Below are 27,349 nucleotides of genomic sequence, written 5' to 3'. Positions count from 1 at the left end.
CGACAAGTGCAATTGCGCAAGTATTAAATTCTTTTTGAAGAAAATGTTCATGATCCAAATTAAACATGTTGAAGGAGTATATGTAGATGGTGCAAAATTCGACACAAAACGTTTTGTCGTTATTTGAAGTAGGGCTCGGTATCGGCCTGGGCCGGGCTCGGGCTCGGGCTCGGGCCCGGGCCTTGACTTTTTTTTACTTTTTTTAAAAAAAATACATATTATTTATAATTGATTAATGCTATAATTGTACTTTAATTTTTATATAATTAAATAATATTTCATAGAGGGTGAAATATACACGTATTATGTATATATATACATACATTGCAATAATATATATATACACACATATATATATATATATATATTATAGATACATAGATATATATATATATATGTATATATGATTTTTGTCCAATTATTGAAGCATAAACGGTAATCGCACCCTCAAATTAGTAATCCCACCCTCCAATAATTAAATTTTATTTTTTTAACATTAATTTACATATGATTTGATGTTTGATTCTTTTGATTTGCGTGTGATTGACATTTGATTCACATCCCAAAATTTAGTTTTTTCACTCCCATCAATTAATAAAGTAAACTCATTACATCACATCAATGCAGATTACCGGAAACATTTAATGTACGTAGCAAGTTGTTATCTGTATGGAGTGACCCATTCGTTTGAAGAATCATGGTTGTATCTAAACTACTAAATCATAATAGAATGTATCGGATAACCATAACCACCAAATTTATGTTGGTCTATCTATTTCAAAAAATGTCAATGAGTTATGGATAGACGATGCACACTCATAACCACCAAATAGGTCAACATTCTCACTCTAAAATGTTCTCAACTCGCCAATCAAATCTTGCTGAACATTAGCCCATGCATTATTATTGAACCCTAATAACCCAACAAATCAACAATAACCCTAAATCCGCAATTTTCAAATGCTTTTAAATCTGTCACGCATAAAATATAAGGTTGCATTATTAGCGGGAAAGGACTAAATGTATCTGCCAATCTACATTAATGTGATGTAATAAATTTACTTTGATTAATTGATAGGGGTGGAAAAACTAATTTTTGAAATAAGAATCAAATGTTAAATCACACACAAATCGAAAGAATCAAATATCAAATCTTCTATAAATTAACATTAAAAAATAAAATTCAATTATTGGGAGGTGAGATTACTTATTTAAGGGGATGAGAATACCATTTCGCTTATTGAAGTTTCCACATAAATTGTTGTGTTGTAGTTGTTATGTCATACTTCATTTTTGTTTGTCTTATGATTCCGGATTTACCCTACAAAACAAGAGGAGAGTGCTTCATGTATCACGTGATTATCTGGGAATTGTCCTGGTCTTTGTCTCCAATAATAGTTGCAGTCATCATTCCCTTTTGTCTCCAACAATGGGATTAATGCCCCAAAATTACTGAGACATCGTGAATTTTATCTGATTGTCTTTAACAATAATCAGATTTTTCTTTAATTATTGAAGTTTTTCATGTAAATTATTGTGTAGTGATTGTGATGTTATGCTGCATTTTTTGTTTCTCGGATTCCAGATTTTTCCAACAAAACAAGAGGAGAGGTCTTCATGTATCACGTGATTATTTGGGAATCGTCTTTGCCTGCAATAATGGTTGCAGTCATCTATATCATTCACGTTTATCAGGTGTACCCTTTCCATGTCACTAGTAGCAAGCCTAGGTTTACCACCTTCCACGTCACTCGCACAAAGTCTTGGTTGAGGACTGCCTCCATCACTCACATGGGGTAATTAGGGGTGGCAAAATTTTATTCAACCCAAATGATCGAATTTATTCAATTTGAATTAAATCAAGTTTAGACATAAGTTATATGTTCGATATCCGGATCCAAACACAAATTTTTTGTTTGGTTTAAAACCGGGTTTGGTTTATGTCCAAATACAGAAACTTTGTTCGATTAACTTCTCCGGAGTACCTTAACCCGGATTAGGTTATTGTCCGGATTTAAATCAATCTTGGTTTGTTCAATTAAGTACGTCCAAAATCCAATCTGGGTTAAGATCCGAACGTGTAAATATTTTGTAAACACATACCGTTGTCCGACTTGGAATGGATTTTTTGCCACCCCTATAGGTAATGGCTATCCTGAGGTGTTTATAAATTGCCAAGTTGTGCAGCACATTATAGCTCCACAAATTTGTTCTCTCCATAGTAGCTCTTGTGCTTTATATATTTTCTCCGTCATTTCTCGTCAACTATGGCAGTCGAGGTTTCGCGTCCGTTGGCGAATTTTCCTCCAGCACTATGGGACTACGATGCTATGGCTTCTCTATCTTCAAATGCCTCGGTAATAATCATCGGTCTCTTGTCATTTGATCGAGCTCTTGAATGTGTTTATTTGTGCTTACAAAAATTCTTGTTGAACATTGTTACTTTGTAGGGGCTCGAATCCTACACGAAACAAGTGGAAGAGCTGAAAGTGCAAGTAAAAGACATGTTGATGGCTTCTTTCACAAATGATCCAGCTGAGAAAGTGAAATTGATCGACACCCTATGCCGCCTTGGTGTATCGTATCATTTTGAGATTGAGATTGAAGAGCAAATGAATCAAAGTTTTTGTCTCGTCAATTCCAAAGCTTTTGGCGACAATGATTACGACCTATCCATTGTTGCGCTTCTATTTCGCGTATTTAGACAACATGGTTACAAAATGTCTAGCGGTAAGTATGCATGCATGGCTCTTAAAAGGGTGTTTAGCACTCCTACTAAACTTTTGCAATCTGGTTTATAGTTTAATATGTAAAAATTTATTGTGAATCAGACGTTTTCGACAAATTCAAGGATAATAATGGCAACTTCAAGTCGAGTTTATCGATCGATGTCAAGAGTATGCTAAGCTTGCTCGAAGGGGCCCATTTGAGTATGCATGGAGAAGAATTTTTAGACGAAGCAATTGCTTATGCAAGGACTAATCTAATGTCCATGGCAAGCCAATGTAGCCCTCATCTTCAAAAGCACATAGCTAATGCCTTGGAACAATCCTTTCATAAGGGTATACCAAGAATAGAAGCAAGGAAATATATTTCTTTCTACGAAAAAGACGAGTCCCACGACGAAATGTTACTCAAGTTTGCAAAGAACGATTTCCATCGATTGCAGTTGCTCCATCGACAAGAGTTGAGTGATGTTGCAAGGTAAAGTTCAATTTGGAATAACCTGAAAATGTTCAAGCTGATAAATAAGAGCGGTGAATCTTACTTATATATATTGCAGGTGGTACAAGGGCTTAAACGTCAAGAAAAATTTCTTTTACGCGAGAGACAGACTCGTAGAAACATATATGTGGAGCGTTTCGGTCTACTTTGAGCCACATTATGCACGTGCTCGGAGTTTTCTCACCAAAATTACAACCTTATTGTCATTCACAGATGACACATATGATGCATATGGTACAATTGAAGAACTTCGGCCATTCACCGAGGCAATGCAGAGGTTTTGAATTTATGTTGTTCCTTGAATATATATACACACACACATGCACACATATATGTTCTTATTCAATAAATGTGTTTCTCCATTGATTTTTTAGGTGGGATATTAGTGCTATTGATCAAGTACCAGATAACATGAAATTTCTCTATAAGACTTACTTAGATCTTTATAATGGGCTTGAGGATGAGTTGAGAAATGAAGGAAGATCACATTGTGTCTCTTATGTTAAGGACGCGGTAATATAATTAATCATTTATCATATAATTAATCATATATTATCGATCAATCTAGTTAATTGAACTGAACTTTCAATTTGCTTTTCTTGTTAGATAAAAAGAGGGATTATGAGTTACCAAATTGAGGCTGAGTGGTTCAATAAAGGTCACATCCCACCATTTGAGGAGTACTTTGAGAACGCATTGATCTCAACCTGTTACAATGCAATGGCAACAGCATCTCTATTAGGAATGGAAGAAATCGCTGGGACAAAGGCGTTCGAGTGGATTGCTAGGGTTCCAAAAATCAACCGAGCATCCATGATGATTTGTCGTCTCATGGATGACATAGTATCCTCCGAGGTATGTATAAAATCCCAAATATATGGCCATTTTATAGGATAATGATCCTATAAAAGTCACGGCCGTGCCTTTTTTTCCTAGCAATGCCGTGGGCCACATACACCAAGTCAGAATCCTGACTTAGAGTGTGTTTGGATTGAGAGATTTGTGGGGAATGGAAGAGAAAGGGAAAGAGATTTGTGAGCCTAGGCACAGTTTATATATTTTCTTTTTGTAACGAGTTAATTATGTGCCTTTGGGTGATCGAAATTTGCAGCAAGAGAAGCAGCGGGAACACGTTGCGACGGGGATAGAGTGCTACATGAAGCAATACAATGTTTTGGAGGAAGAGGTGATCAAAATCTTCAAGAAAAACATCACTGAGTCATGGAAGGATGTGAATGAATCATGGATCAAACCAACCGAAGTTCCAATTCCTATCCAGATGCCAGTTCTTAACCTCGCACGAGTAATGGATGTTCTTTACAAGTTTCAAGATGCTTATAGCATAAATCCAGGGAGACTCAGAGGTTTCGTCGAAATGTTGTTCCTTGAACCAGTTCCCATGTGAGAAAATGTATTGTCTGAATCTCAATAAATGTTTAATTACTTAATGATGTCATAGAAGAAGAGAGTTGTACCATGTATCTTTGAATTGTGTTATAGCTGCTTTCATGACCAGCTTTGCTTTATGTTTGTTTATAATAAAAAAAATTAGGTTTTAAAATTATAACGGACACATTTACTTAACACAACTTTTTTTTTTTTTTAACACAACATTGAGTTTTTCAAATTACCTTTAGAAATTTATTATATAACTTTAATTTTTTAAACTGCCATCTTCCCCACACAGATATTTCTATAATGATCATCATAAAATACCATACCAACTTATAGTCCTTTAGAAATTTATTATATAACTTTAATTTTTTAAACTGCCATCTTCCCCACACAGATATTTCTATAATGATCATCATAAAATACCATACCAACTTATAGTCATCACCGGTGGCGGACCCAAAAATTAGAAGAACTGGGGAAAAAAAATGATATAGAGGTTTAGGGGTAACGTCCCTGAATTTTTTGTTGGGATTGTTTGTGTAATCGATTTAGATTTTGCAAAAGTCACATTGACAAACGTAATTAAACAAAATTCAGTGATCGCATTCGCATCAAATAACTAATATGTACTTCAATTGCAGCATGAGATAAGTGTGAGGTGAGCATGTACACAACAAATTTCTCTGTGTAAATTAAATACACTTAGAAGTTGATACAAATTACAAATATTTAAATCAAAGTGGATTTAATCTCTTCTTTGACGTATTCCACCCGAATACGGAATCCTCTGATTTTTAGTTGAACACTTCAAACAAATTCTACGAATTTGTGATAAAATCCAGTTGGATTTGAATTTGGGATTTGATTGCTGGACTTGAATTTGAGATTTGACTTGGACTTGAGACTTGAAGGAATTCTAAGAATTCCGGATTTAGAGAACTTGAACTTTTCACTTCCAGGACTTGACTTAGACGTAAGACTTGAAGAAATTCTAAGAATTCCGGATTTAGAGAACTTGAACTTGAAGGAAATTTGAAAGAATCTTTAAATAATTTCTCTCTCCTTTTTTCTCTCTCTCTTCTCCCAAATGAGCTGAGAAGTGGAATTTACTTGATGTACCCTAGGCCTTAACCCTTGACATTAAGGGTATTGTAGAGAAATCACTTAATCAAAGATTATCTCTTTGATTTTATTTTTATTTTATTTGAATTTGATTTTATTTGAATTTATCTTAGATTTTATCTATTTAACTAATTTAATTTGATTTGGGCTTCATAAATTATTTTAATTTAGAACCCATTTAAAGCCCACTATTTTATTTAATTGGGCTGCAATTTTTTTATGTCTATAGAGCATGGTCATGTTTGATATAAAATAAAGAGTAAGCATGAGTGTAAAAATTTTAATATAGTACAATTTCCATATTACCATTTTTTTTCTTTTTAGTAAATAAAAAATAATATTTTATAATAAGGATAAAATAGTTTTTTACACATTAAAATTCATTTTCCCTTGCGGAAAACAATCATTCTCACAATTTTGATGAGCTTGACTATTCCTCACAAGGGAGAATGGAGGGTGGAATGAGTTTGAGATTTCACACTACAAAAATCAGTCAAACAATAGAATATGTTAATCTCACCCACATGATTCCCTCCTCTAAATACCAACCAAATGCCCCCCAGATCCGTTGGGCTTGTACCATTACCTAAACCCAATTGTAATTTGTAGGGGGCGCATCTTGAATTCGGACCTTAAGCGAAGCCCATTTGGCCATTTACAAGGAGTGGTTTGTGGACCGGTGGGCAGCATCTGTGATCAAGCCCATTGTTGGAGAGCGCCCTTTTCTTTTCTGTGATTCACGGGCGTATCAGTTTTGTTTTTGTTTTTTCTTTTGTGAGGCAAGAAGTAGTGAAGAACCCAAATATTGTCATTGAAAGAAGAACCTAATATTCGGGAGACACATAATATCTCTCTCTCTCTCTCTCTCTCTCTCTCTCTCTCTCTCTCTCTCTCTCTCTCTCTCTCTCTCTCTCTATATATATATATATATATATATATATATATATATATATATATAACTGCCCACCAAAGCTTCAGGAGCGCGCATCCAGCCAGATTTTGTGGGAAACAAGAAAGTTAGTTGCATCATTGCATGGAATTAGGAAATAGTCTGACATAAATACATATTGTTAAAAAATTATATATATCCTTAACAATTTCTTCCATAACTGGCCATAACAGTGTTATGTTATCTAATTACATTGAATTACGTTATTACGTTATTTAATTACATTGACTTTCATTAATAAATTGTCTAATTACATTGAGCCATTGTCTAATTACATTTACTTTCGTTATTACTTTGTCTAATTACATGTTATGACTGATTATACTCACACTACAATACACTACCCGTGCAAAAAACCACTGCGTACAAGACCCTAATAGTGGTTGGAGTCGGAACAAACAAAATGTACCCAAACCTTATCACATATAATATGTGAATAGTCTGTTTCAAATAACTTGTGACCTGTAACTATATTCTATATCTATACCAAATACAATGGAAAAGATGGAAACAAATCTCGAAGTGAGAGAAATAACCACATAATTCTACTAATTACTGTCACATGCATGGGCGAAGGAATATCCCCTTAATTCTTGGATTTCATCACCTTCTATGGTAAAAAGAAAAACCCATCAAGCAAAGCAAGGATGTTTGTTTCTCTCCTCTAGGTGAAATGTCAACGCAATCAACAGATATTTTATTTTGACAAACTCCCATTATCATCAATCACTACTCAATTACCATCGCTGATGGGGTCCCAATAAAGTAGGATCCTAAGTATATGAATCCATATAATATTTTGCCTCCATGCACTTTTGTTTGTTATTGGTCTTTTCCTCCTTCTTAACTGGGATTTCCAGATCTAGTTACTGTAGAGGACAGAATGTACAATCAAAGGTTTATATCGTTGAGCCACCAGCAACCTATATTCTGGACAGAGGAAACAAGATGAGAATGATGCACCAGTGTGGTACCTGTCAAAGACACTCCGACGCTCAAATTAGAGTGATTATCAAAAGCCCTTTGTCAACAATGCTCAAATTTTAACGCAATGAATATATAAAGAGGTTAGAGTGCCGTTTCGAGATGATGATTCGGATGGTATTCCAAGTAGAATCCCTTCTAAGAAATGGACGCTCTTCAGGAAATAAGGTTGAGACTTAGTCAGAATTCCGATCCCCTTTCTCTTGCTCCCCTCTGCTTCTTTATATCTCCCTGTTCTTGCTAGGTTACCGTTTTTTCCTTTGCCCAACCTTCTCTACCCCTACTCTCTGACCCTTCTAACACTACTCTATGATGGGACACGGGGTGACTCTAGGTGTCAGAAGCTAGACCTGTTGTGTCAATGGGTAGGTAGAAGATATCTTCTTGTATCAAAGTCAAATCACTCAGATTGCTTCCTGCCATACTCCAAGTACATAAATGTGAGTTTATACAGCACAAAGTGAGAGAATTATAGAGTGATACTATAATAACCTCGGGTCGAAAAGAAGGGAACTCCTTTCTAGGTTTTGATATTCTTTCAGGTCTTTGACCGTGGAAGACACGTGTCTTCGACAGAGTTGCCGTGGTCGAATCTGAACTGGGCCTCTACCGTTGTTGGGCCTGTGCTATTTTTTGCCATTACAATTACCTGCCTCTAACTACAAGATTCTCCTCATATCCCAGAAAATAACATTGAAGAAGAATATGATTGATCAAGAATAAACATTAAGGAGAAAATGATTAATATACGATTGATGATCGAGAAAAAACATAAGGTCAAATTACAAAGGAATTTATACTACCAATCATACATATATACTATCAAACATATATGGACTGGACTCATTTGTTGTCTTGGCTTTCTTGTCTGACTTTCTTGATCTTGTTACCAACAAGGTTTGGAGGGAACAAAGACTCAATCTCCTTTGACAGATCCAGTACTAGTACTCTTTGGCAAGACGATTTTCGCTTTGATGGGAGTGATCTAGGCTTTCTTGGTGCAGGGGGGCATTGAAGGACAACTGGGATTTTGTGATCCGAAGATGTTGGAGTCCTGAACCCATCGTTCTGATCATCAATATCGTCACACCCGAATTCCCGTGGAGGTTGTAATTTCAGGTTTAAAGAAGAAACCATGAACTCGTACTTCTTTCCACCTCCTCCTCCTCCTCCTCCTTCTTCTTCTTGTTGTTTCTGATGAAGCAGCTCATGATGATCATGATCATTACAATCTTCGTTCAAGGGTGGAATTTGGCACTCTTTCTGATGAAACTCCAACATGGGTTTTACCAAGAAGTTTAAATCCATGGTTGTCAAGTCTTTCTCAGAGAGAAACAATTGATCTGGATCAGAAACGCCCATAGCTGAAACGATGATCAATAACAAAGATAAAGAAAGCCAAAGACTGGGTCAACACAAGAGATTGTGAAATAAAATGGAGATAAAAGAAGCAAGACCAAAGCTAGATTGTAGAGACCCAGAACCTTAATTGAGGAACAACAATGGTTGTTGACATACAAATAGGAAGAAAAGCAACAGAATTCATCAAATTCACCGCCTCATTTTGTGTGTTTTTCTTAACCTTGTTTTGGAGGTTAGCTACGGAGATGTTCTTAAAAAGAAAGAGAGAAAGTTTGAGACCCACTTCGGCGAAGGATCCAATGCAAGCATATATGCACTCACTCACACACATATTCTCTCTTTTATCATCTGTTTCTCTAAAAAGTCCCTCTAAAAAGTTAAAAGAAGATGAAGTCTCTTTCACTCAATTGGCCGGGTCAGCCATTTAACAAACTATATATTGGAAGAAAAAAAAAACAACTTTTAATTTTCCTTTTTTTATGATGTCTACGAACTTTGATGCATCTATGCACGTGGTTTGCTTACAGAGTAACCACCTGATGGTAACGTGCTTGTTTTCTTTTAATTGTTTAACATCACTATCTCCTCCTTGCAATACATCAGTCTTACAAATTCTAATATTTTTTATCTAACCTATCCCAAATATTGAGATAGTTACACGCGATTTCGTATGGATTATGTGCATCCATCTCAATATTAAGAGTGTGTTTGGATTGAGGGATTTGAGGGAAGAGGAAGGGAAGCGAAGAGGAGAGAAGGGGAGAGGAGAGAAGAGAATGGAAGGAGTAATATTTTTTCGTCTCCCATGTTTGGATAAATAAAAAAATAAGAAAAGAAAATTAATTTAATTTACTAATTTATCCTTATTTTTATATTAAAGTGTTATGTTACAAGGGTAAAATAGATTTTTAATATATAAATAACTTAATTAGTCATCAGTTCCTTCCAAATTACTCCATTTTAGGAAGAAGTTTAGCAAAAATTTAATGAAATATTTCCTCCAATTCCCTTCAGATCTCTCTCCTTGATTTTTTTTTTTATAAACTATCCAAACAAAGAAATTGAAAGGAAACTCATTTTTCATTCTCTTCACTTCTCCCAAATCGCTCAATCCAAACACACTCTAAGAATAGTTAAGAAAAAACAATGGGATCCTTAACATTTTTTCGCTTGCAATATATCATTGAATTATTAAAAATTTGGATGGGTATGACTTTTTTAATCAATTACCTTAATTTTGGGTACATGATCATTGTCAAGCATGAAATTAATGCTTGTAGCACTTTTTAGCAATCCGTGATGCCTAATGTCGAATTGTCAATTGACAATCTCACAATGCTTGAACACAATCTTTGCAAAATCCTTCTGAGAGACAACATTATTGTCCTAATTCACTTGTCTTTCAATTGTTGTCGTCTACTTTGTCTAATTAAATTAGACACCATTTATGGTGAGAACAGATAATATTAAGCACAATACAAAGAATTATGGCACTTAAAGCTTCAGGGTGGTTTGAATTCTGTGTTGGACAAATTAGTTGGGACAAATGAGCAAGTAATATTGTACGTAATCAAGTCAAATGTTTTGCTTAATTCATCTATATATATATATATATAGATTATAGAATATTAAAGGAGCCAATATCCATCCGGCCACGCCTTGCCCAGATCCCAGTACACATATCATGCATATAATAATCAGTGTAAGCACCAGCATTAGAGATTCATAATTTGCATCGCGAGGTTGCACTCACCTGGGTCCCATAATGCAGGCCTTCCCTTCACGTCGTGTGGGAGTGGGATCCATTGCAGGCCAGGTTCTTACAATGCATGTGTTTTTTTTCCCTCTACTAAGGATTCCCGCGGTTGGTGCGGAGGAGTGGTAGCATATATTTGAGATTAGTGGTAGCATTTGCAATTAGAATTTGCATTGGTCTGACATAACTAAGCTATATGGTTTATAAGTAAAATTAGGCTCTTTTCACATTATAGATACCTTTTTTTAAACCTAAAAATCAATGACAACGGCCCAATTGAGTAAAATAAATGAATGCCATAAGTGACACTCGGGTCACCAAAATGATGGAATACAACCAGTAACAAAAGAAAATTGGGTAAAACATATAAACGTTAGAGACTTAACACATCGATGTCAAAAATAGAAGTAAACAACATCTAATTAATTAGGCCCCTTCGTACTAAATCCCAAGAAAGTTTTTCGGCCTGAATGATAACCAAGACCGAACCTAGAGCTTCTTCAATCCATACTCGCATATCTTGTATTAGGAAAACATATTTAGCCCATGAGCAGCATATTAACCGTCTGTCTAACATGGACAACCTTCCAACTCGAGAATAACTGTAACATTCTTCTTATTTCCAGCACCACTGTACCATCTTTAATTCAATGTGTTTGTGGTGAGAATTTCAACAAATTTGATGACAATAATAGTCGTGATTGTGTTTCGATCTAGCTAGATGAGAAAGTCACGTATATCATCTCAAAACTATGAAATGGATTTGCTTTTGAATGGCTAGTAGTAGGGGACCCAATTGATTGCCTGGATTTCACCACATTGTAGACAACTAGGCATGATATTGTTCGCAAATTCAAGAAGATTTTCCCACTTTAATGGCTTAAATTGAGAAACTAGATTCTCAATCCCCCAAAAACTTGCACTAATTGTATTTTTTACCAAGTATATTTCCGCAATACTTTAATATGAACATTTACATCCCATTTTTTACTAAGTACACCCCACTCTAGTGTGTTTTTAAAAAGTTAATGGGATGTATTTAATAAAAAAATGGAGTGCAAATAATAATCTTCTATTTTAATTACTTTAATATGTTCCTTCAATTCTACAACAAAACTTTTCTGTTTGGATGATTAATTAATACGCAAATGTGTACTGGGTATATATATATATATATATATATATATATATATATATATATATATATATAGAATGATATGATAATGTGAGGTATGTATAGATATGTATAAAAGTGAACACAACACACACTCTCATGGCACATCATTACTTGTCATGTTCATGCTTAATCATTTTGCTTCCCATCTCAATCCCTTCTTCCTCCTTAGCTTTTCCTATGCATTACTTCTTTATTTTTCCCGCCATTTCTCTTGCTGCCCAATTAGGGATATGTACTCATAAATTGCTGTATTAATTTGGACCCTACCAATACCATCTGATCCCTCTTTATATTTCTCCACACACACAGAGGAATTCTCACATAAGGGTGTCAAATAAGGGTGTAGGTTTAATGATGTGGATGAATGAGATGATAAGTGGGGTCTACTACGTACTTTGGGTCTCACGTGTTTTAAATCAAAGGTGTAAATATATACCCTTATTTGACACCCTTACTTTATACCCTTATGTGATAATTCCTCTATATATATATAGGATTTCTCACATAAGAGTTTAATGTAAGGGTGAAAAATAAGCGTTACGTTTTAATGGTATAGATGAGTGAGATGACAAGTGGGGTCCATTATTTTGGATCTCACATGTTTCAAATCTGGTGTAAACATATACTCTTATTTTACACCCTTACATTAGACCTTTATGTGAGAACTCTTCTCTATATATATATATATTTATGTAAATATTTTTGAAATGGGAGAGGGAGAATTCGAATCATGATCACCAGTGTGATACACACCATTCTTACCACTTCAACTAGTAGCTCGAGTGTTCTCCATATATAGTGCAAAAGGGATCCTAGAAATTGCTTGATTATTATAGATCGTCATGTGTAATAAGCAGAGTTATTGGGCTATCATGATTATATCATCCAAACCGGAAGTCCAAATTAATTACAATCTTTTTTATAAAAAAAAATTGATCACAATCTTTGTTGCATAATAAGTGGTTTCATTTCAACTATTAGGGGTAGTTGACAAAAAGAAGAGCAAGACAAAGCCCATTTGTTTTATGGGCTGATCTATATTTAGAATAGGCTTCCATTGGGCCTTATTTCATTAATATTGGGTCGAGTTCAATGGGTCTCCTTTAGAAGGATTCAACTAAGGCAGGGATTGCGTCAGGTCGATTGATTATCGACCGATAATGCAACCAACCCGACCAACCGAAGTTGCCCAAATGTCAAAACTATTATCGGCCCGACCTTTATGGGTCGGGTGTCGGTTGGCAACCGACCTTTTCGGGTTAGTTGCGGGTATACTCATAAATGGTTTTTGGTTCGGGTATGGGTAGATTTCTGGGTCGGTTGCAGGTATACCGACTTTGTTATGTGTTTTTTCCCCTAATCTGCCTCAAAAAATTAATTAAAAAATTACTACAATTGAAAAAAAAAATACAGGAACACAAACACTAAAATCTGCATATAAAAGTATAAAAACTGAACATAAAATCTGCATATAAAAGTATAAAAAAAACTTGCATAAGTGCATATAAAAACCTGGATAAATGATAAAAACTGCATAAAAAAGTCTAAAAAGTAAAACTTACATAACAAAGTCTAAAACCTGCTGCATACAAAACTAAAACCTTTAGGCTGCAACATCCTTACGTCCCACATGACCACATATCACATTCCACCTTTGATGATAGAGTCACATATTCAGCAAATGACTAAAATAACTAAATAACTAAGCAACCAGAAAGCAAGTAACTAAGCAGCCAGTAAGCCATCTTCAACACGTTCAAGTTCAACCAAAGACCTGAAAAAATTAGCATAACAGATAATCAATATTTCATAACATCAAATAAAATTTAAAGTTTAAACAGTATAAAGTCTTACAAAGAACAAAAAATTCAAAGATAAATGGTGGCGGTGGTCCTTGTGGAAGCTTGGGTAGTGGTTGAAGCACTTGGTAGAGGCACTCCTTGAAGATTTTGAGTTGAAATAACCTCTGCAAAGTCATACACCACCCCAAAACAATAAAATTAAAAATTCTTGACGCAGCCATAAACAATTTAATCACAAAAATTCAAAAAAGTAATAAAGACTAAAGATCACCTTGTTCAATTTCCTCTAAGGTTGAATAAAGCTCCAATTCCCCTTGTGTTGGATCTTTGTAATAATTAAACTCATCCGCCTTGAGCCAATCACTTGTGCATACCAATGCCTCTACCGTCTTAGGAGTTAAAAGACTCCTAAAAGGATCAGCAACCCTTGACCCCAAGTTATATGCACATTCGGAAGCCACACTAAAAACGGGCATTGTTGTCCCTAACAATCTTAGTCAAAATTGGAAATCTACTTGACTCCATTTGTCAATAATGCAACATTTTGAACTTCTTGTGCTTTTCAACCGTTACGTGCAAGGGTATATTTGTACTTTGATATTCATTTGACCAAAGCTAAAATACTAAATTGGGCCACACGTCTCCACCATCTGAAATCTAGGTCGCTGAATCACACGGTCAAGATCCCCTTTAGACATTCCGGATAAACTGGAAAATTGATATATAACAAGCGAATTTCATTTGTATTGGAGTTTCATTTGAGCGTGGTTTCATTTTCATTTCGTAATTTTTGAACCGAAGGGCGGGCAGCCAGTCGTGGACGCCAAATCTAGGGTTTCTCAGGTGACTTCTCTTCCGCATTATCTCAATTCTCTCTTATATTCCGTTTGGTTGCTGAGAAAACGTTGGAAACAGAGGCATAAATTGAAACTCGGTTTATTCTACGTTCTTTTTGTTCTTCCATGCGTAATATGGTTAATCTGAACCGTTATGGCAGTGGATTTGTTTTCACAGTTCGATGTCGAATCTGTGATCGCTGATCAGATGATGTATATTTGTATTGTGATTATGATGGATTGGATCTGGTGGTGATGCTTCTGAATTATTTGTTATGGATCGGTGACGTTGCTAGATCATGACAATTTTGTTTAAAACTCCACGCTTAATTTCTTCATTTTTATATTAATGATTTTTTAAATCGGAATGGGATTTGTTGTTTATAATTGGATCTATACGAATTTGTGTTGTTATTATTGTTTCTGTTATCAAGTCATCGAAATTAGTATTGAATATTTGAATTTAGGAAGTTTCTGGTTCCACAAAGATGTTTTGATTAGATGACAATGTTCAAAGCAACAAGGAAGTGAATTCAACCAATCATAGGGAGTGATTACAATGTTCGACAACTATAATTTGAACATTGAAAATCATGACCTCGCATTTTTTATTCAAATCATGGTGATGCCAGGTCATGGAAAAGGTGCAAAAACATGGCATTTTTCATTGTTCAATTGCAATGTTGCAATTCCAAGAAAATTGTGCAGAATCCAAACAATTCTTGAAATCCAAGATTCTGCATTACTTTCTTGATTTCTTCCTTTAATTTGACATGGGGTGAGCTGTGAAAATATGAATTGAAGAAAACATATAATTCAGGATTTGTTTATCTTGTGCACTATTTTCTCGGAATTCTTAGGGGATGATTTAATAGAATACCAAGTTATTGTGCCCTTTTGCCTCTTCTCTTTTTTACTTCTTATGGCTGTTGTAATTTTTGCTGTTGACTTCTACCGGCAGGTGAAAGATGGCTGATGCTGAGGATATTCAACCACTTGTTTGCGATAATGGGACTGGAATGGTTAAGGTAGTTCATCAGGATGCTTTAGTATTAGTATTCGTAGCAAAGTGTTCTTCCAATTCTGATTTTCTTGAGGCTGATGGGCATGATAATGCTTGCATTTTGATTAACATGATGTTGATTCTTCTTATTGATTGTTGACTTTAGGCTGGATTTGCTGGAGATGATGCTCCAAGGGCTGTGTTTCCTAGCATTGTTGGTCGCCCACGTCACACAGGTGTGATGGTTGGCATGGGCCAAAAGGATGCGTATGTTGGTGATGAAGCTCAGTCTAAACGTGGTATTTTAACTCTAAAGTACCCTATTGAGCATGGTATTGTGAGCAACTGGGATGACATGGAGAAGATCTGGCATCACACTTTCTACAATGAACTTCGTGTGGCCCCAGAAGAACACCCAGTTCTGCTAACAGAAGCACCTCTCAACCCAAAGGCTAATCGTGAGAAAATGACCCAAATCATGTTTGAGACCTTCAATGCCCCTGCTATGTATGTTGCCATTCAGGCAGTTCTTTCCCTCTATGCTAGTGGCCGTACAACTGGTAAGCATAAAACTTTTTACAAGTCTCTCTATTGCTTGATAGGCATTTAAAAAAGTTACTTTGTGTGGATTCAAAATGTTGATGTGCAACGACATCGAGTGTGTGGATTGACTTGACTGACTTCTGTAGCGGACAATGCCATTTTTTTTATTTGGCATTAAAATTTAATATTGTCATACCTGTAATTAATTGGACTGACAATCTTGAAGAAATTGATAGATAAAGCTACATTCAGTTACTAGTACAAAAGGATGCAAGGGCACTTTTCAGTGTTAAAATAAATTTCTGTTTATGTTAGTTGTGTTGAAAATGGACTTCCTTCTTAATCTCATTTGATCTAACAACAATTGTTTTAGTTATGGCTTTACAATCAAGCATGTCCAGTTTTTCTATCAGAGGTAGCTGTATACTAACTTTTACTGTGTAGGTATTGTTCTCGACTCTGGAGATGGTGTAAGCCACACTGTCCCAATTTATGAGGGGTATGCACTCCCACATGCTATCCTCCGTCTAGACCTAGCAGGTCGCGACCTTACTGATGCCCTCATGAAAATACTGACCGAACGTGGCTACTCCTTCACCACCACGGCAGAGCGTGAAATTGTGAGAGATATGAAGGAGAAGTTAGCATATATTGCTCTTGATTATGAGCAAGAGCTAGAGACTGCTAAGACTAGTTCTTCTGTTGAGAAGAGCTATGAGTTGCCTGACGGACAGGTGATCACCATTGGTGCTGAGCGTTTCCGTTGTCCGGAAGTCCTTTTCCAGCCATCCATGATTGGGATGGAATCTGCAGGCATTCATGAAACCACATACAACTCCATCATGAAGTGCGATGTTGATATTAGGAAGGATTTGTATGGAAACATTGTCCTCAGTGGTGGATCTACCATGTTTCCAGGCATTGCTGACCGAATGAGTAAAGAAATCACTGCTCTGGCACCAAGTAGCATGAAAATTAAGGTGGTGGCTCCTCCTGAGAGAAAGTATAGTGTCTGGATTGGAGGCTCCATCCTAGCATCTCTCAGTACTTTCCAGCAGGTAACTTTTAACATTCATAACACATTTTGCGAATGTAGTTTGTTATGGGATTAAATTAAACAATTAGTGATGGTAGCTATTGGTGTATCTGGGGAGGCACTTTGGTTGCATAATACTAATCAGTTTAAATGCTTGCTAGTGCATGTGTATAGAGACTGGATGGACTTTGTAGGTGTACTGATTGATGGGAGTGCCTTTTCCATCTTTGAAATGCAGATGTGGATTGCGAAGGCAGAGTATGATGAATCTGGCCCATCCATTGTGCACAGGAAGTGCTTCTAATTTTATTAGTGTGGAAGAGGCGGAAGAGTACTTTATGTTGGCAAAGCAATTGCAGCTCGTAAGTTTTTCTCTCTACCTTTATTTCTCTTCTTTTTTCACCCCTCCTTTTTGTGTTATTTATCATGATTTTCAGTCAGCAGTTGTTGAACAGTTTGTTCAATGTCTGATGCAGTTTTTAGTAATAGACTTTTCTTGATCACTTTGAAATAAGTAGTTAACATGACATTGTTTCTTGAGCTCTGACGTTAATCATATAATGCTATGTTTGTATCATACTTAAAAATGGACGGACTTGTTGGGTTATTCTTGCTATATGTATTTGATTTGTTTGATACGACAGTTTTGTTCTTCCTTTTTTTGCCTGTTATGTTAATGGATAAATCATGAGCTAGTTCAATCCATGGCGGCTAGTTGCCTGAGCAGCATTTAAAAGTAATAAATTTAGCTCCTCTTTTCATTTACTTTTGTGGCGGGCTTGGGCCGCTCCTCTTTTCATTTACTATATGTTTTATTTTAGGTTAAAAAATTAAAAGGCTGAAACAAATATCGAGACATGGTACCTTGTCCCAACCATAGTCCGTCCATATGTGAGAGAGGTCTTTTGTGATATGAAATGGACTATTTTTGTAAAATAATGCAACGCTACCTCCAAGCTCTCTATTCAACCATATCACAGTTGGATAATTTCTCTTGTCAATCCGTGATTCAAAGAAAAAGTAAAACTTCTTGCAAAAATATAATGAACAACTAAAGTTTACATAATATTATACATTACCATGAAGAAATATGACATATATTGGGGACGTGAAAGCTGAGAAGGCCTTTGCACTTATTAAAGAGAGGTTAACCGCACCAATCCTAGCTTTGCCAAACTTTGAGAAGTCGTTTGAGGTGGAGTGTGATAAGTGTGGTACGGATATTGGTGTTGTCCTCTCAAGTTGGGAGACCCATTGCATTTTTTAGAGAGAAGTTGAATAATTCAAGGAAGAAGCTGGAGGGGACTAATGGTAAGTATAAAGATGATGTTGACAAGCGCAAGCGGGTGAAGTTGTTTGAGAAGAGTGATATGATTATGGTGTTTTTATGCAATGAGCACTTCCCAGTTGGCATCTATAACAAATTGAAAGCCTAAGAAGTATGGACCTTTCAAGATTTGACGAAAATCATTGACAATGCCTATGTGGTGGACCTGCCCGCACACATGGGAATATCTAATACTTTCAAGGTGTATGATCTATATGCGTACCATCTAAGTGATGTTGTTTTGTCATGATGTTCACTTGTGGATGAGCTCTATTTGAAGTGAAAAGGACTGATGTAGGACTGGTGGTACATAATTACCTAGAAAATCGACTCCTAGGATTGAAATGTCATGTTGTTAGAATTACGTAAAATTTGATTGGGAGACTCGTTTCAACGTAATGATCAAGACTAGTCGCTATGCCACTAACCCCACCCTATTTTTGGAAAATTCCCCTATGTAGGCCTTAGGGCCTCAAATAGGTCTTAATGTTTTATGGATATTTTTGAAATTTTGTGTTTTTGTGTTTTCCTCTATTTTAGGGTTATAGCCAGTCCTAGGGGTCATAACTTTTGATTTTGAAAAAATCTCAAATATGGTGGATTTCAGAGTTTATCTTCTTTATTAAATGTTGGTATGATCTTGTTCATTGTTTCCGCCTACGTCATTTATGGATGCTCACACTACTTATTCCGACCTTTTCAATCAACATGGCTAATACACTTATTTCTTTTATATTTAAACTGAAAATAAGTGAAAACTAATACAATACGCCATATTGAAACATAAAAGCGAAGGAACGTAGTCACATGCTTATAAGTATAATTTAATAAATATGTGCTATCACTTGAGTTCTCCTTTCATCCAGTTTCGTATCATGTGAAAAGCAACTTTTGATTGATCCATCGGAACCATGTGACCAGCTTGATTAATCTAACATATATGGTAAGAGTTACCAAGGTGGGCGAACAATATTATGACTAAATATTCAAACATAAAATACAACAATTAACGACCAAAAACCTTAACGAAAGTGAGAGGTCCATAGCTTGACATCCATCCTTCTTTTACACCATCAACATTAAATGGGACAAATGGAGCATCTTTAAACTTCATCTTTCCATCCCATTCCATTTTCAAAAGCCACTTCAGGTTTCCTGTACAAACAAATTCATCCTAAGAATATGTATGTACAAAGTCTAAGCATAATTAAGCTACTTCATTAATATAGATAGACTATGAGGCTTACCAACCCAATTGCATATCAGATCTTGATCTCCTACATAGATAAGCACTTTGATGTCATTCTTAAGTAGATCAGGTATTCCCAAGTCAAGATTCTTTATGCAGTCTCCCGCCATTACATTGAATATTGTCTGATTCATGTAAACAAATGGTTTGTCCACTCCTATGCGTTGCTTTCTAATATCATAAAACTATATATATTACAAAGATGTCAAAGTTAGATTTTTATAATTTTTCTTAGAAATATATATGCGTTTATATATGTATGTATGTATGTATGTGTGATTCCATACATTTATATTTCCTGCAAATTTACGAATCGCCATATTTATCTGAACACAATCACAATGCGCAAGGATACAAGCAAGTGTTTCGCCCGTATTCTCTGATAAGAAACTAAACAGAGTCAACCACTAACCAAGTAAATTTCACACACACTCAACAAAGCAAGATTAAAAAAAGAATACATGTTTAGGAAGTGAAAAATAGTACGAACCGTAATTCTCTATAGATGATTCACATTTTGGACAAGATTTTCTTTTATATATAAGTAATTCAATTCTGTAATTACTTTATGGTGCCAAGTATATCTTGGGATTGTTGGATATTGAATTCTGGTATTCGTAAGTCCATTACCAATAGCGAAACCCTATAAAATCATGAAGTTAAGTAAATCCAATAATGCAACAGAAACAATAATGAAAATTGTGAAGAGAGTTAGGCAACCACGTGCCTTGATTTTTATATAAATTTTATCGTTTTCTTTATTTCCTTGAAGGATTCGAGAAGCTAGAGCAGGAGCATAATGGCCAGCATAAGATTGTCCGGTTATGAAAAATTTATTTTCAGTGAACTCGGGATGTTTATGAAAAAATTCCTATAATTGTAGAGAACAATAGATGATTTCAAGCACTAAATTTAGTTCAAATAAAAGGAATAAATAGGATGGAGAAGAAATTGACCTGTAAAAAGTTATACAAATCATTGCTGGCATCGATTGTATTGTCTCTTATATCATTATCATCAGTTGTATAACTAAAACCTGTTCCGGTCGGCTGATCAATATATATAATATTTGATACCTACATTTAAAAAAATTAAATTATTATATGTTTTATTTAAGAGAGAAAAACAAAAGGATTGAAAGTTGAAACAATATGGTTTAACAAAGTAGAGAGTTATTTAGTCTCCTCCATAATTGAAATTGGAAGTTCAAGGTGGTTTTGGTTAGTGGCTTGTTCCTTTATTTGTTTAAATTAAGTAAGGCTCCGATACCAACTGATGCAGAACAACGAGATGAAAGAAACGTTCTATGTAAATTGGTTGATTCGGCTTGTGAATTCAAGTTTAAAGGCTCCTCAAACCTGTTTATTCAATTCGCAAATGTCAAATTCAAGGCTTCAACACTTTATTGATTCTAAAAGAATACCAAAATCGTTGGTAACAAAAGGTGACTCACCTCTATAATTTTATTCAACTTCAAAAACTGCCTTCCTCCAAGGGACTACAACCTTAACTAGAAAGAATGAAACAAAACCCTAGTCAGCTAGAAGACGACTCAAAAGGAAATAAAATGATAACGCCGTAAAAATTGCCTAAAGCAAAGTAAAACCACAAAAATAACAGTAAAATGAAGATCTGAAGACCTAAACTTCCAAATGAACCATAATTTAAAATATCAAAATCATTAAATTGATTCTTTCTTTTGACCTACATCAGTGTTCAAAGAACAAATGATAGTCTAGTTCTTCTATGGAGTATTAGATAATGATTGAATATGGAGAGATGATACCTTGTCCCAACCATAATCAGTCCATTTGAGAGAGATCTTATGTGATATGAAATGGACCATTTTTGTAAAATAATGCAACACTACCACTGCCTCCGGGTCCTCCACTCAACCATATCACAATTGGGTCATTTTTCTTGTCATTTCGCGATTCAAAGAAAAAATAAAACATCCTGCAAAAAAAGTAAGGAACAATTAATTTTTATATTAATATTATACATTCTTTATCAAATAAAATTATACATTACCATGAAGGAATATGACATATGTTGGAGAAACAACGATATGAGATTAATCACTAAATACCTTGCCCCTATCGTATTTGGAAGCTGATAGTAACCAGCATAATGAGCAAGCTCTTTAACATTTGGCCCAGAAACAGAAAGAAAAGGAAATTTGAATCTCTTCTCAACAAGTCGTGGAGTATCAACGATAGATGAGCTATCGTTAATGAGATAACTATCATCTTTAAGAAACAAGTTAGGCGATCTTACAAGCATTTTTGATTTTTGTTTAGGTGAAACAACAATTTGTGATCTTGCAAAGACGAATGATGAAGTAAAAAAGGGATTGAAAAGAAAAAAAGAAATGAAAATGAAAATGAAAATTGAAGTCATTATTGCTTCTCTATATGAAGAATGTGTTCGTATTTGTAGAGCTCCTCCCATTGATGATGACAATGCCTTAAAAGCATTTGCTCACAAACACATTAAACTTCATTCAAATGTCTAAACTGAATCGAAAATCACTTCTTTTTTTTTTTATTTTTTTTTATTTTCAGGCCGAACATTGGATCATGCTCAACATATTGCCACTCATGGTTGCTGGCAAGAAATTTTGAGTTTTTAATGGAGGCTTATTTCATTTTTTATTATTTTGTGTTTGTACTAATTTATTTGTCTCCAACCATACTTTGTTTTTTCTTCATTGTTTTTTCATTGTGATGTACATAGCAAGAGGATGTTGTGTTTGTTAATTGGCAATACCGAAGTTTAAAATGAGCAATGAAGGTCGAATCTCAAAGTATGGCCGTCCCATGCCTTGTACACCAAAGTTTTTTTTTTTTTTAAATATTTTTTACAGGCGACCATGTGGTCTAATAGTAAAATTGTAAGGGTATAATTATCAATTAATATTATTGTACAAGAGCAATGATATTTTTCAAAATCATTTCCACACACCAAGACGGTAAACAAACAAACACTTTATTTTTCAATAAAATTTTGTGAACCGGCTAATAATGTATGTAATATCTAAAACTCATTAACAATCACGTGTTATATTAGATGTATGGTTATTTTGAATGTATTATTATAAAAATGCCTGATTAATATCATGCAAACAAAATATGTAAATGAACTAAATTTAAGTTGAACAACAAGACCCAAAGTCTCGATAGTTAGCTCTTGGTCTTCCTAGTCGAAAAATAACGTCAATGAAGACGTAAGACATGTCGATTTCAAATGAATCAAAATATTTTGGCTTGGTTAAATTTTGGTAATTTTGTTTTGTTGAGTAAATAAAAATTACAGTCTGTGAATAATTAAAAAAATGCCTCTCCGTCTGGTATATTAAATTCCCTGGTAGAAAACTATGATTCATTAGAAACAAAAACATAGATAATCACAAGTGAGTTCTTGTGAAATCAGGAAAACAAAACTAGAAGAATTCATTGTTTTTATATTCATTTGTGTATATAAGAACATGAGTAACATATGATTAAATTGCACACATTGGCAAATTCGACATTGAAGAGGTTGATTGGTTAGGAAATTTAGGTCGTGTTTGGCATCACTATTGTTTTTAGTTTTATATTTTGGTTTTTTAAAAATAGAAAATAAAAATAAAAAATAGTGTTTGTTTGTATTTTTTTATTTTGGTTTTTATAAAAATTTACATGTTTAAAAATAGAAAAAAAAAAAAGGTCTTCAAAAGTTTCTAAACCACCACAGACGACGACCCTCTTCCTCTCTCGCACGACATGCATGCCGACTATTTTCTCTCACTTTTCTCATTCTAGGGCTCATATATTTAGGCCTTGACAATGGGCCAAGCCAAAAATTTAGAGCCCAAATCCAGATTGACCATTCGGGCTTCTAGCCGAGTTTGGGTCGGGCTTGGGACAAAAATGGCCGCCCAAGTCAGGCCTAGGCCAACATAAATAGGGCTTATGAGACTAGCTTCGGTCTTGGCCGGGTTTCAGTCCCAAGTAAGGTCCGAGTCAGTCCCGGGACAAGCATCGGTCTTGGGTTAGTCCTAAGCTGAGCATCGATCCTTGGTCAATCTCGGGCCAGGCATTAGTCCCGAGTCCATCTTGGGCTTGCTTTCAGTCCTGAATTGAGATTCAATCTCGGGTTGGTCTTGGGCCGATTTTCGGTCCCGGGTCAATCCCGAGCACGATTTCGGTCCTGGGTCAGGCATGGGCCGAGTTTCTGTCCCAAGTAAGTCTCATGCCGTGTTTCGATCCCGGTCGCCTAGGCCGGACATCGAGCATGGGTCATTGTTCGAGCTTCATGTCCGGGTCGGGCCTGGGTCATTGTTCGTGCTTCATGCCCAAGTTGATCCTGCACCGGGCTTCAGGCCGGATCATTGTTTGGATTTCAAGTTTGTAGTCGGGCTGTGGGCTGGCTTGGCCCAAGCATAAGTATTTTCACTTCAAGTCAGTCACACCCACAGTGCCACACCCTGGCCTAGTGGCCTCGCCGCCTCGGTATGCACGATAGCCCCTCCCATGCTTATCGGCTCTGTTACTCTACGAGGTGTGGGCTTCATTTCGTCTTAAAAGAACCTGCCCGGCAAGGGTCCCGATGAATATTCTAGGGGCAAAGCGGAGGCAAGCTCAGATGACCTGAAGGTGATGATAGTGGCCAATTTGCACTTGCAGGGTTCTGGGGCTGGCCTTTTCGATCTCTATTTCAGTGACTACTACTTGTCCAAGTTCTTTAGGGTAACTTAATTTTTTTCTTTTATTTTATACTCATTACTCCAAATTTGGAATTGCTATTTTCGTGTCTGAAAGTAATGATAGTGTATCATTCTTGGTCTTTCTATTTTAATTCAGATTATTGAATGGTGGGTTTTAAGTTTAAATCTTTGGGTTGTGTTTCTTATTCACCTATGTAACTATAGATGTGCTGTAAGCTTGTCACTGCTTTTACCCTGTTAGTGTTAGACTCTTGGGTATAATTACCTATTCAGTTATTCTTTATGCTTCATTGTTGTTGACTTGTAAGACTTGTAGATTCAAGGTCTTACTTATTCAGTTGACAGTTATTCAGTCTCATGTGACTCAAAACTATGTGATGTACTGATGAAGTTTCTCATGTTTGTATACTCGGAGCATGTTTTTGCAGATTCTTAGTTGTTTGTCACAGATGTGTACGGTGTACTGATGTCTCATGTCTGTGTGAACTGTCAAGAATAAATAAAATGGGCCTGTGTGAACAATAAAAAATTTGGATTCCATCAATCCATCAGCAAGGTAATTATGAGGTTAATACCCATGCTTCTTATCCTCGAGCTTAGTTTTGCACAAAGTTAATCCTTGTTACAGCTCGGAGTAGGCATTCCAATATGTGACATTGACATTGTAGATCAGGAAGGAATTAACCGAATGAATTTTACTTGTCGGCAAATTTTTTTTGTTTAGCCCTTGTGTTTCCCCTGGGATATGTCTCGAGAATGAGAATATTTGCAGAATCTACCTTGTTTCTCTTAAAATATTTGATAATAGGAATCTATGCTGCATTAGTTGTCATGTCGTTGGTTAATTTTATAATTATAATATTCTTTCTTAACACTTCCAGTTGTTTGACTTTGTTCAGGTAAGTCTTTGAATCTGCCCATGCTCGCGTGGTTACTCTTTAGGAAAGAAGCAAAGGATGCACTGAGAACTAAGATACAGAAACAGGAAAAGCGCTTGGAAGAGAAAGAAGAAGTTGCAAGAGAGCTACAGAGGACCATGAGAAACATTGTTCTTGTAGATAGCCGTGCTCAAGAAGCAAATTGCAGGCACGATGAAGCTTCTGGAGAATTGAAACTTATTCAGACATCTATTGCTGCTCTGCTGCAGGAAAATCAAAGGATAAGAAGGCAAAAGATGGAAGTTGTGCGCTGGCTTGAACGTTGGAGAAGTCAAGGGCAATGTGGAGCTGCAAACTACAATGGGGTATTGGGCTTGTTGAAGATATGCCTGCGTTGGCATAAGCTACATGGACTGCGACATCCGTCCCTCCCATGCATACAGCTCCCATAGTAGGCGGGGTTGGGGAGAGGTGGTGTGTATGCTGACCTTACCCCATATAATATGTGAGAGATTGTTTCTAGGAATTGAACATGTGACCCCTAAATTGCCCAATGCATGACAATATGAAAAGCTCTACCCTATCTCTTTACGCAAGTTCAAGTTCTTAGCATGGTTACAGCATCCTCATCTGGTGACTTTGCCTGGCGTATGCACAGAAGCCTGGTGTCTTGTATATGAGTACTTGCCCAATGGCAGCCCACGAGATCACCTTTTCCGAAAATGTAACAATGTTCCAGTATCATGGAAAATGCGGACACGCTGATTTTAGCTGAAATCTCAAGCGCCCTTTGCTTCTTGCACTCTTCTAAGCCTTAAAGAATTGTTCACAGTGATCTGTAACCTGAAAAATCCTTCTCAAATCAGAACTCAGTAGCAAGATATGTAGTTTCTGATTTGTAGGCTGATAACTAAGGAGACACTTTGTTGCCCTAGTTTCCGACAGAGTACCGAGCCAAAGGGTTCCTTTCCATACATGGATCCTGAGTTTCACAGAATTGGGGTCCTGACACCATACTCTGATGTTTATTTCTTTTGGGGTTACAATTCTTCGGCTACGTACTGGAAAGACTCCAGTTAGTTTGGTAGGTGAGGTACTTAGAGCAATGTTATGTGGAAGGCTATCATCAATGTTGGATCCATCAGCTGGGGAATGCTCTTCATTTGTGGCGAGGCGATTGGTGGCGGGCTGAAGTGCTGTGAATTGAACAGTAGGGACAGACCTGAGCTAACTCCACAGTCCACATGCTTGTGAATCTTGAACTTACTGCTTCTGTAAAATATTTGCCTTTTGTTAAAGTGGACACTCTATCCCCAATCATGCCTGAGAGATTCAATCAATAAAATTTGTTCAGGTTTCTCAAATTTTTAGTTTCTAATTGAGCATAAATTCCCTGTCCTAGTGCAAGTATCTGGGTCAAAGGGTTACTTGTAAATTTGTAATGAAGACATTGTGGAACATCAAAGGCTGAATTTGTCTTTATGCATGTTTCAGGAAATAATGCATGACCCTCAACTGGCAGCAGATGGGTTTACATATGAAGGTGAAGCCCTGTGCGAATGGTTGGAAAATGGCCGTGAAACCTCTCCAATGACTAATGTGAAAGTATGTCATTTGCATCTTACGCCCAACCATGCTCTTAGACTGGCCGTTCAAGATTGGTTATGCAAATCTTGAAAACCCTGTTTTTAATAACAAGGTAACCGTGTACTCTTGGCTCCAAAAATCCATTAATTTTTATGTATGCAGTACTAAATGTTTGTGGAGATATCATATTAGGCCTTCTCTACTTCCCTACTGTATATCCTGTAATAAAATGTTCATACATTTACAGCAAGTTAATGAATACAACCCTAATTGGGGTAAGTTGCACAGTAAAAGGTGGAGTTCAGACTTTATTCATGGAGATACTCTGATTGGATAGTCTTGCATAACCCTGCAATTTTCTGGCCCTTTGATGAAGTAACGCCCATCTGGGGTCTAAACCTAAATAACAG

The 27,349-nt window shown here is 36.0% G+C and overlaps 3 protein-coding genes, 1 long non-coding RNA gene and 2 pseudogenes across 4 annotated transcripts; 3 read left to right on the top strand and 3 right to left on the bottom strand.

Moving 5' to 3' along the window:
- Positions 1 to 2,267: 2,267 nt before the first annotated feature.
- Positions 2,268 to 4,630, top strand: LOC120010736 (probable terpene synthase 6). The gene is made up of 7 exons (XM_038861559.1): positions 2,268 to 2,357; positions 2,451 to 2,730; positions 2,832 to 3,204; positions 3,284 to 3,502; positions 3,600 to 3,738; positions 3,832 to 4,080; positions 4,337 to 4,630. Exons 1-7 carry the CDS (start codon positions 2,268 to 2,270, stop codon positions 4,628 to 4,630), a joined length of 1,644 nt encoding a protein of 547 aa, XP_038717487.1.
- A 3,773-nt stretch (positions 4,631 to 8,403) lies between these two features.
- Positions 8,404 to 9,371, bottom strand: LOC119981320 (cyclin-dependent protein kinase inhibitor SMR3-like). Its single transcript, XM_038824406.1, has 2 exons — positions 9,160 to 9,371; positions 8,404 to 9,039 (listed from the first exon to the last, which is right to left on the bottom strand). The coding sequence occupies exon 2, from the start codon at positions 9,035 to 9,037 to the stop codon at positions 8,519 to 8,521; it is 519 nt and encodes a 172-aa protein (XP_038680334.1). The 5' UTR covers positions 9,038 to 9,039; positions 9,160 to 9,371; the 3' UTR covers positions 8,404 to 8,518.
- Positions 9,372 to 13,603: 4,232 nt separating this feature from the next.
- LOC120008508 lies at positions 13,604 to 14,174 on the bottom strand. Its single transcript, XR_005470526.1, has 3 exons — positions 14,044 to 14,174; positions 13,825 to 13,936; positions 13,604 to 13,744 (listed from the first exon to the last, which is right to left on the bottom strand). It is a non-coding gene; the product is annotated as an uncharacterized LOC120008508 (long non-coding RNA).
- A 286-nt stretch (positions 14,175 to 14,460) lies between these two features.
- LOC119983308 (actin) lies at positions 14,461 to 17,637 on the top strand. The gene is made up of 5 exons (XM_038826976.1): positions 14,461 to 14,615; positions 15,570 to 15,636; positions 15,778 to 16,171; positions 16,599 to 17,212; positions 17,429 to 17,637. The coding sequence occupies exons 2-5, from the start codon at positions 15,577 to 15,579 to the stop codon at positions 17,492 to 17,494; spliced, it is 1,134 nt and encodes a 377-aa protein (XP_038682904.1). The 5' UTR covers positions 14,461 to 14,615; positions 15,570 to 15,576; the 3' UTR covers positions 17,495 to 17,637.
- Positions 17,638 to 19,358: 1,721 nt separating this feature from the next.
- On the bottom strand, positions 19,359 to 22,368 carry LOC120010729 (annotated as a pseudogene).
- A 1,864-nt stretch (positions 22,369 to 24,232) lies between these two features.
- On the top strand, positions 24,233 to 27,276 carry LOC120010723 (annotated as a pseudogene).
- The last annotated feature ends 73 nt before the right edge of the window (positions 27,277 to 27,349 follow it).

Source organism: Tripterygium wilfordii, chromosome 2 (assembly GCF_013401445.1).
Source record: "Tripterygium wilfordii isolate XIE 37 chromosome 2, ASM1340144v1, whole genome shotgun sequence".
NCBI lineage: Eukaryota > Viridiplantae > Streptophyta > Magnoliopsida > Celastrales > Celastraceae > Tripterygium > Tripterygium wilfordii.
Note: the sequence above shows the minus strand (reverse complement) of the source record. Positions and strands in the feature narration are given on the sequence as shown.